At 38.4% G+C, this 10,622-nt stretch overlaps 2 protein-coding genes across 3 annotated transcripts; both read left to right on the forward strand.

Annotated features, from left to right (window-relative positions):
* The first annotated feature begins 1,392 nt into the window (after positions 1-1,392).
* On the forward strand, positions 1,393-6,377 carry LOC126607128 (probable methyltransferase PMT2). Of its 2 annotated transcripts, XM_050274580.1 has the most exons (8): positions 1,393-1,759; positions 1,898-2,009; positions 2,390-3,041; positions 3,185-3,395; positions 3,505-3,799; positions 4,249-4,620; positions 5,025-5,102; positions 5,862-6,377. In XM_050274580.1, exons 3-8 carry the CDS (start codon positions 2,397-2,399, stop codon positions 6,085-6,087), a joined length of 1,827 nt encoding a protein of 608 aa, XP_050130537.1. In that variant the 5' UTR covers positions 1,393-1,759; positions 1,898-2,009; positions 2,390-2,396; the 3' UTR covers positions 6,088-6,377. The 2 variants fall into 2 exon arrangements, with proteins under 2 accessions (XP_050130537.1, XP_050130536.1); XM_050274579.1 differs by lacking the exon at positions 1,898-2,009 and having other exon boundaries at positions 1,394-1,759.
* Positions 6,378-8,368: 1,991 nt separating this feature from the next.
* LOC126607130 (protein PHYTOCHROME KINASE SUBSTRATE 1) lies at positions 8,369-10,319 on the forward strand. Its single transcript, XM_050274583.1, has one exon. The coding sequence runs from the start codon at positions 8,683-8,685 to the stop codon at positions 10,186-10,188; it is 1,506 nt and encodes a 501-aa protein (XP_050130540.1). The 5' UTR covers positions 8,369-8,682; the 3' UTR covers positions 10,189-10,319.
* Positions 10,320-10,622: the final 303 nt, after the last annotated feature.

The raw sequence follows: 10,622 nt of genomic DNA on the forward strand, positions 1-10,622 counted from the left end.
AAGGAGGAAGGAAGAAGGAGAAGAAGAAGGAGGAAGAAGGAGAAGAAGAAGGAGGAAGAAGAAGAAAGAAGAAGAAAAAAAAAGTTGCAGTCGGAGGAAGAAGAAGAAGAAGAAGAAAAAAGAAAAAAAAAAAAAAAAGCCGAATCTGGGTAGATTCGGAGGAAGAAGAAGAAGAAGAAGAAGAAGAAGAAGAGGAAGGAAGAAGGAGGAAGGAGAAAGAAGAAGGAGGAAGAAGGAGAAAAAAAAAAACTTCTCCAGATTTGGAAGAAGAAGAAGAAGAAGAAGAAGAAGAAGAAGAAGAAGAAGAAGAAGAAGAAGGAGAAGAAAGAAGAAGAAAAAAAAAAAAAAACCAAATCTAGGCAGATTCGGAGGAAGAAGAAGGAAGAAGGAAGAAGGAGGAAGGATAAAAAAGAAGGAAGAAGGAGGAAGAAGAAAAAAAAAAAACTTCCTCAGATTCGGAGGAAGAAGAAGGAGAAAGGAGAAGGAAGAAGAAGGAAGAAGGAGAAGAATGGGAAGGAAGAAGGAGAAGAAGGAAGAAGGAGAAGGAGGAAGAAAAAAAAAAGTTGCAGTCGGAGGAAGAAGAAGAAGAAGAAGAAAAAAACGTGGCTGACATGTGGCGCCCAGTCATTGTTCACATGGGCGCCACGTCACAATTAACGGTAGATTTAACAGTTTGACTAACGGATGTATGAGACTGTCCCAAAATTTACACTTTAGGTATGACTCTGAGACGAAAAAAACTTGATGTACTAAATGTTGAAAACCATGAAACATGAGGGTAGTAAACAGTCTTTTACCCAAAATATTAATATCTTGGAGGATTTTAGAGGGCCAGAAGGTTAAAACGAGCCCTGTGCCCAGCCATCGGTTGGAGATGACCTTAAAACGACTTGTAATGTTTATGGTTAAAATGCATTCCCTCACACTATGAAACAGGTCAATTTTCTTCTTGACAAAGAGCTATCTAAATCAATATAGTTTTTAGAAAGGAAGATCCGGTTGCCAAAAATAAAAATAAAAGAGAAAGAAAGACTAGGTAACGTTAAGGAAATCACATTTTGTAAACCACTTCTAAACTATCTTTCTAATAGAGATATGGTTCACAATATAAATATAGAGTGATTTATATGTAGTCCACACAATATAATCTCTTTATTATTATTTTTGAAAAACATATATATTGTTCAAATTAGTTAACCTAACTCACATGGTGCATAGTTAGAAATTAAATTTTATCTATTTTATGAAATATGACCAAAATTGCTTTATATTAAATCGTTTGTTCATGTTGTCCTTTGATGTTTGTTATTTTAGAGAATTTTTTCAGAATGTTCGAAACGTGAACCAATATATTATTACATAAATGAATTTTTTTTTTATGTATTTCTCAAATTATATAATAGTAATACTTTTTCTTTTTACTTTTCTCCCGGCATTAAAAAAAATGTAAAATCCAGTTCCCCCATATGAATGCCACCACAATTCAGAAAAGGATCTCATCGCCCTCCTCCGTCACCAGATTTCAAAGCTTTTTGAGATTTTTCAGAGGCTTTGCGACACGTCTCCACCGCCATTACCATCTCAGCACTGAATCCTCCATCACCACTCTCTCTCTATCTCTCTCTCTCTCTCTCTACATCATATATCATATTCTCTCCCTCATCATTCACACAGAAAAAGGAGAGAAAAATTTTCCCTTTTTCTCTGATACGTCGGATAGATCTGGACCCTCTGCTTGCTTTTTCCTTTAATGTAATTGGTAAGCGATCTGAGCATTCGCACCCCGTTTTTCTTATGCAATTTTCGGTAATCTGTGTTTAATCAGGTGCTTAATTAGTGTTTTCTGGGTTAATTAGAGTTTGATCCTTGGTGTTTGATAAATTGAATTTGAACTCAGCACAGTAAAAGCTCTAATCTTTGTGGGTCTCGTTTGGGAAACAAGAAACTGTAACTTTTAAAGCTCCAAGCTTCTCTCACTAGCTCTTTTGAAACAAATAGAGCATTACCCAGTATGCAAGTTTTGTGCTTTTATAGTGATTAAAGAGTATTTTCTTGATTTAAAGGGATGCTTAATTAGTTAGTAATGGATGCATTTGGATCAATTAATTATACTTAATGCTGTATTAGCTTGGTTAATTGGGTAGTCTTTATATTCTTGATTAATCACAGAATTTGAACCCATCTGGATCTATGGACTGCTTTTGCTTGTAATTGTATAGATGATGTTAAGCAAATCTAATGTGGGTTTTGCGGTTTTCAACGTAACGATGCACGTAAATCGTAATTAGACAGGTTTGTGGTGGGTTGTGTGTGTGGTGTTGCTGTAGTGGATTTGCATTTTTCAGATTTCGTTGTCTGTGGTAATGAATTAGTGTGGGAATTATTTCAGGCGCACAATGGCTCCGAAAGCGAATGCAGACGGTCGGACTAGGAGCTCGGTGCAAATTTTTATTGCAGCTGGTCTGTGCTGTTTTTTCTATATTTTGGGTGCTTGGCAGAGAAGTGGTTTTGGAAAGGGAGATAGTATCGCTTTAGCGATCACTAAGAATGAGGCTGACTGCAATATTATTCCAAGTCTAAGTTTTGATTCCCAACATGCCGGTGAAGTTGGAAATATCGATGAATCTGAATCGAAGCCCAAAGTTTTCGAACCGTGTCATCATCGTTACACTGATTACACCCCGTGCCAAGATCAGAAGCGTGCAATGACATTCCCAAGGGAAGATATGAATTATCGAGAGAGGCATTGCCCTCCTGAGGAAGAAAAGTTACATTGCCTTATTCCAGCACCAAAGGGGTATGTAACTCCATTCCCCTGGCCAAAGAGCCGTGACTATGTACCATATGCCAATGCACCATATAAGAGCTTGACTGTTGAGAAGGCTGTTCAGAACTGGATCCAATATGAGGGTAACGTATTTCGATTCCCTGGTGGGGGAACACAGTTTCCTCAAGGGGCAGATAAATATATTGATCAGCTTGCTGCTGTGATACCAATAAAGAATGGGACAGTAAGAACTGCACTGGACACCGGTTGTGGGGTATGTTGTGTTCCCCTAGTTCACTGTATTTTTAGCCTTGATTCCATTCTTTTATGTTTGCCCTTTCTCTTATCTGGAAGAAAATTTGAATTTTCTTCTATTTGTGTGATCCATATGATGTAACAATGGTATATTTTTCGTAGGTTGCCAGTTGGGGTGCATACTTGTTGAGTAGAAATGTTCTTGCCATGTCGTTTGCGCCAAGAGATTCCCATGAGGCACAAGTCCAATTTGCTCTTGAGAGGGGTGTACCTGCAGTTATTGGTGTTCTGGGTACAATAAAGCTGCCCTATCCATCCAGAGCCTTTGACATGGCTCATTGTTCTCGTTGCTTAATTCCATGGGGAATAAATGGTATGCATTAGATACACCAAACTCAGAATACTCCTACATGGTATGAATTGTTGATATCTAATAATCAGTAGTCACTTCTAGCATTCAATTTTCTATTTGTTATGTACAGATGGAAAATATCTCAAGGAAGTTGACCGAGTTCTTAGGCCTGGGGGTTATTGGGTGCTTTCGGGTCCTCCGATCAATTGGAAGAATAATTACCAAGCATGGCAGCGTCCCAAGGAGGATCTTCAGGAGGAACAGAGACAGATTGAAGAAGCTGCTAAACTTCTTTGCTGGGAGAAGAAGTCTGAGAAGGGTGAAACTGCCATTTGGCAGAAGAGGGTAGACTCTGATTCATGTGGAGACAGACAAGATGATTCCCGTGCTAACTTTTGTAAAGCTGATGAAGCAGATAGCGTCTGGTATTTCCCTGTGGTTAAATTTTGTTTACCATTCTAATTTTTTTAATACTTGGAGGCCTTTGTTCAGTTATCAATTGATAAGAAGACCTTGATTCCTTTTTGGTCTCCTCTAATAACTTTGCATGCATCCAATTTGTGTGTTTCGACTTTTAAAAAAATGCCAGCATGTGTATGATGATGGAAAAATATGGGGCAACTACTTTTAAATGAACGCGAATGGTATGCAAATATTGTTACCTTAAAGTTTTTAGCAAACAGGGTTTGTGGTTATCTGTAGTGAAAAGCCTTGCAGAAATATTTTTAGTTTCAAATTTTGCATCAAAGGGGTCCTGAGTTCTGGTCAGGTTACAAATAAGAAAACTCCACGTTTGTGCATTGCTTATCAGCTTATGCTGTTAACATAGATATACTTTTTCTTATTTAATTTTTATTCATTTGGTTGTTATCAGGTATAAGAAAATGGAGGGATGCATAACTCCATACCCTAAAGTTTCCAGTGGGGAGTTGAAGCCGTTTCCAAAAAGGCTTTATGCTGTTCCCCCCAGGATTTCTAGTGGGTCTGTTCCTGGAGTTTCTGTTGAGGACTACGAGGAGGATAACAACAAATGGAAGAAGCACGTGAATGCTTATAAAAGAATCAATAAACTAATAGACACAGGAAGGTATCGCAACATTATGGATATGAATGCTGGTTTGGGTGGTTTTGCTGCTGCAATTGAATCTCCAAAATTGTGGGTCATGAATGTGATGCCCACAATAGCCGAGAAAAATACGCTGGGTGTTGTATATGAGCGAGGATTGATTGGAATCTACCATGATTGGTACCCTACTCTGAACTTTTCTCCCTTGTCTAATTGTTCCTCTAGAGCATCCTTTTGAGCAAATTCTGTTGACATTCCTATATTTACCACGCTTGCTAGACTATGTGCTTTCAAGATAACCATTGTAATTTCCTTTCCTGCTAAAAATGTCATCTGGCAGCTGAACATTTGTGTCCAAAGTTAGAACATATCAATAGAATTGTGTTGCGTATTTTACAGCGTATGTAAGGCTATGTCCAAAACGGTTTTAGAAGTGAATTATATATACCAATCATTTCTTCCTTAAAACAAAAAGTTCCTAGGATGTGTTAAATAATTGTGAGGTCCTGGTGAAGATTTCACCGTTCATTAATTTTGTTCATTTGTCAACCATTTTATTCTTTTTTCTGGTGATTCTATATCAGGTGTGAAGGTTTCTCTACTTACCCAAGGACATATGACCTCATTCATGCCCATGGTGTTTTCAGTATGTACAATGGAAAGTAAGTTGTATATCTTTATTAGTTATTATTTTTTGGCTCTTGTTAGTTCTTTTTTTCACTCCAACGGAGAAAGCCTTAGCTCAATCCTCAAATTATTTGGTGTAATACCTAATGAGATATTTCTTGGGCTCAGTACATAGAAAACAGTGTTAAGCTTGATTCTATTGCTGGTTTCAGTATGGATGGATTGACCTTGATGATGTTAAGCTCATTTAGGTCAACCTGACATTCTGAACTTGTTTAGCTTCATTCAATCTTGGTTCTCTACCCTTTGTGCTTCTTCTCGGTTGAATATTGTTCTTGAAGCTTATTGGATTGGCCTGCCTTATTATTCATGTCGAATGATTAAGAATGGTTAATACAGTAAACATTTTAGGACGTTCTTTTACGGTCCAACAGTGATTTCCCTGAGCACTTTGCTTATAAACGATGCTACATGAAGCCTTTTAGTTTGAGGGTGGAACTACTGTTTTGGTTACAATAGTATATGTACATCTAATACCAACTATTTGTTAACTTGTCATAATAAGAATCCGGCTGTCGTGTTGCGGAACCATCTGGATGAGGGATAGTATATGTAGATCCAATGAGGGGTAGTTGTTAAAGTAATGACAGGGATCCCATACTTGGAATAGTAGACGTAGAACTAACTTCTTCAATTCCAGATTGTTTCTTATGCCAAGACCAATTCAATAATGTTTTGCTTATTCTTTCCTTCTGCTTTTCTCTGACTGCTAAGCTGTATTGAATGTATTGCAGATGCAACTGGGAAGACATTCTTCTAGAGATGGATCGGATCTTGCGGCCAGAAGGTGCCGTCATATTCCGTGATGAAGTCGATGTATTAATTAAGGTGAAGAAGATAGTAGGAGGAATGAGATGGGATACTAAACTGGTGGACCATGAGGATGGTCCCCTTGTACCAGAGAAGGTATTGGTTGCTGTGAAGCAGTACTGGGTTGGAAACTCCACCTCCGCACAATGAATGCCTTAAAAGGACTGCCTCGAGGCCTCGGCGTGGATCTAAGCTGGCAATGTTCTCTGTTACAAGTCCTCACAGGGATGTGTATTTTTCCAGTGCTCACTTTTGCTGCCCGAGTACTTCATACTTCGTAAGGAGGAGGGCTTACACAGTCTATGTTCGTTAACTATCTTCCGCCACGTTCCTTTGTAGTAATTTACAAGTAAACAAAGCTACAGAGCTACAATGCTTGTATGTTTAGAGTGTCATTCATTTTACAAAACCCCTTTTTATTATTGAAATTTTAACGAAAAGTTCTCGGTACTGTTTATTTTAACGAAAAACTATATTTTTACACTAAAAAATCAATTTTGGTGCTATTCACTTTACCCTTTATTTTGTCCTGATCGTTAAAACTTAAAGTTTTTAAATCTTTTTAATTAGTTTTCTTTTTTATTAATCGTGTATGCCATGGAGGTTACTTAGTGGGGAAAGGCTTTGTTGTTGTTTGTGTATGCCGCGGAGGCCAAAATTCAAACAAACACTAGCTTCCTTAGCTGACTGGCGAAGTTCTTAGGTATGACCGTGCAGGTTAATGAGAACTCGAAACATCGATGTTCTCTGGTTTTTAAGGTTTCCTTTCCACTTATACCATTTTACCATTTTCGTAGACGATTCGACGGCTCGTAACGTCAACATGAAAACTGCCTTAGTCTGGCCAATTGTCTACGACTTCTTCGACGGTAAAATTTCGTGTGGACTAGATTTCTTGAAACCGAAGGCACAAACCAACAATGATGGAATTTATTGTGATGGGATGGAATTAAATTTGTTGGTTTAGCAATGAAGACAATGTCTGCGTGTAATATTCATATCCTCATGTCCTTTAATTTCATAAATATACTAAAATTTTCAAAATTAAGATGCGTCTCTTATCCGGTTAAATTTTATCTCACATTAAATATGAAAGTCTTACGATAAAAATTTGAAAGATCATGGGTCCTTCACTCACTGTTAATTCGTATTGAATCGGATGCTTACATTCTAACAAACTTGTCAGAGTCCGTGACTAACCACGCCGGCCCCGGCAACACATTACAAGGAGTCTGTTTGCAATCTTTTCCTTGTGTTTCTCAATTATTGATACATAATTTTTCTGACTGATGAGAAGAAAGAAAAAAAGACAGATAAATGGTGTTCAGACTTCAGAAGACACAGCAATCTGTGGATATTGAGACGACAAATTCTTTGTGTCTTCATTAACAAAGGAAGATGGGTGCTATTTGTTTTATCAAATGGCTTGTATGTCAGATCGACTACAAATATTTATTTTTCACATAGAAGCCATACTCATCATTATTCTCTAGAAATTGAAGGGAAAGATTAATTAAGAGGTTTGTAGCTCAAGTAGTTGAGAGTATTTATTCATGTATCCGAAGTTTCGTGCTAAATGTAGCTCAAGTAAAAAAGGGCCATTTTGCGAGGGTCGGGGCAACCTTTACTCTTGTTTTGCAAAAAGGTTGTTTTCACATGACCTTTCAGTCACAAGGGACAACCTTTCCGTTGCGCCAAGTCATGTACATGTATTTATGTATAGGTAAAAAATTTCATTAGCCAATCTAATCACGTGATTGTACAGTGTCTAGAATGCTACTTCTAAAAGTGTCAAATCAAATCACATGATCGGGTTGCCTTACTAAAATTTCCTATATATGCAACAGAGGGTAGCTCTACTGCTTTCGGTCTGTTATCTCCTTCAAGAGAGAATCATAAGTTGAAAATTTTCTTGTATTTTTGGAACCCAACAAGTTGATGTGAGCTTCTCATGTTTGTAGGCGTCCAAATGTTCGAATGCAATCGAATGCAAATTAAAGCACTCTGTTATATGACATCCACAGATATGGAAATCAAAACAAATATTTTACGTACCGTACATTTGGCAGATTTCTTGGAAAATTACATGTCAAGTCAGATATTATATACAGGGGCTGTGATATTTACACATATTTTTTTACTTCTCACACACCCTTCTAATTGGATGAATTGAAGAAAATCAAATGACAGAAGTTAACAAATGATGCATGAAAAATAAAAAATGATGTTTGAATAGCATATCCCTGTATAATATATGACTTGACATGTAATTTTCTCTCTCTCTAATGGTAACACGAAAACCAATGATTTTTTCTCTTGAAGAAAATGACAAACTGTCTAAATAGGCAACCAAGCAAACATGTCCCTACCCCTCTTAATGTACAACTTTGCATGTTCCATGATAATCCTCTACCTCTACATATACAAGAAGACTTCTCAACTAGCTCTCTCACCAATCTTATCTTCTCCGAGCCTCTGAACTATTCACCAAAACCCTCATTCTCCTCAATTCAGTTCCTCCTTCGAGATCCCTCTTCTCTTCTGTTTCAAATTTTATATTTTTCGGTTTTTTTTTTCTTTTTGTAGTTTTATGTGCTTTAAACCAATTTGTTTTCTCTACTTTTTGTTGTATAGAGTTTGTTCAAGAATTCAACCCTGAGGTCTAGAATTTGGTTCAACTTTAGCTTTTCGGTAATATCATTTGTATCAAAAAAGTTTCTTTGAGAATTTTGAGTTCTCTTCTCTATGGCTATGGTTACCTTAAAATCGACTAGCACGGCGAACATATCGCAAACTTTTCCATTCGAGAACAACGCCGCCAACCGTGATGCTTCCTTTTCGTCATACTTGAGCGGCAATGAGGAAGCCTTTGTGCGTAAACTTGCCGATCAGGCGAGCAAGGAGCAGCAGCAGCATAACATTAACAATCACTTGGGTACAAAGAAAGCAGCTGACGACGAAGAAATTGGAGTTTTTGGAGCTGAAAAGTACTTCAATGGAGTGGTGGATGAGGAGACGAGCGTGACAAGCTCGAAAAGCGGCAGCAGCAGCAGCACGAAGAAATACGATCACAAGAAGGATAAACCAGTGGGTATGGATCACATGAAGATAAGGGTTCAGTCGGGGACTCCGAGTGTTCGTTCTGAATCGAGCTTGAACAGCCAAAGCGCCTTGCTTACAAGTGCGTCGAGAAATCCTTACCGGACAAACACAAGTAAGGGACACATACAGAGGAAGAACTTCTTTGCCAGCCTTGGCTGCAAATGTGTGTGTTCGGATAAGAATTCGGTTGATGTGGATGAACACGTCGGAGAAATCAGCTTCAAGAAGAACAACCATGGTGCAAACACAGGCTGCACGATAACACCAATCAATCATAAACCTCCTGACGTGGTGGACATTGTTGATGAAGTTATAGTTGATATGAAAAAAAGCGAAAAGCTTGAAAAGTTGGGAGATGGGTTGGGAAGAGAGAACTGTTTTACTTTCCCAACTTCAAAATCCGGGGCGGGGAGTTTGCCGGCGAAGATGCTGCCTTTTCAGCAAGCAGAAGAGGAGGCGGAGAAAGTGAGGAAGTCTTTGGAAGTGTTTGGCTCCCCTGTGTTTGAGAAGCGAAATAAGTCTTTCGCCCTCGAAAAAAAGCTCAAAATGCTGCCGTGGGATGAGTTTCCGGCGAATTCTGGCCGTGTAATCTACAATAACGAGTCGGATAGTGATGCAAGTTCGGATCTTTTCGAGATTGAGAGCCTCACCGGGAAAGCAAACCCTTTTCTTGCGCGGCAAGCATCAGATGCCGGCTGCGTGACGCCAACGAATTGTTATGCGCCGAGTGAGGCGAGCATAGAGTGGAGTGTGGTCACTGCCAGCGTTGCTGACATCTCCATGATGTCCGATTTCGAAGATCACCAGAGACCAGCGAAAATGGCTCCAAATTCTACGAATGCCAAAGCAAGAATGACCAAGGAAATTCCGAGGCACCGCTCCGGGGCGCTGTTGGGTTGTAAGAGCCAGAAATCTGTGAAAGTTGCCGGAGATGCACACAGAAGTACGTATCAACATGAGAAGAGCTATTTCGAACAGCAGGTCACACTCCGCAGGGCGGAATCATACGTGCCAGGGACAAGGTTTCAAGCGGAGACAATTAATAAGCTGACAGGATTTGATGCAAGAGTCCAAGGGCAGCGTGCTCTTGCAGCACGGCCGCTCCCTCGTTCACATTCACCGCACGCTTCACATCTTTTGTTCATGTAGTAAAGTAAATCTTTTTATTAATGCAGTATATATAATGTATGGATCATAATTTTCTCTGGAATTTCTACCATGCATGATTAAATATTTTTCTGTAGTAGTAGTGATTAATTCCAAAAGCTGCTTCTTTAAAAGTTTTAGAGTACACTATAACAATTACTGAATTTAACGGTTGGATGTGCTCTAAAGAATTTAAGAAATTTAACAAGTATATCTAAACCACTTAAAAGTTAAAAGGCAATGCTTACTATACATTGAGGTAGAGTACCCTCATTATAAAAATTTCTTCAATACATTAATGTATGACATACAATATTGAATTTAACGGCTAAATATACGTTGATTATCCAATTTCAATACGCAATAGCTCTCTTTTAACTTTGTATCTTAGTTCCTTCCAACCTTTTCTGCAAGAAAAATGCAAGATTTGACGTACG

The sequence above is a fragment of the Malus sylvestris genome, chromosome 16 (assembly GCF_916048215.2).
Source record: "Malus sylvestris chromosome 16, drMalSylv7.2, whole genome shotgun sequence".
Classification (NCBI taxonomy): Eukaryota; Viridiplantae; Streptophyta; class Magnoliopsida; order Rosales; family Rosaceae; genus Malus; species Malus sylvestris.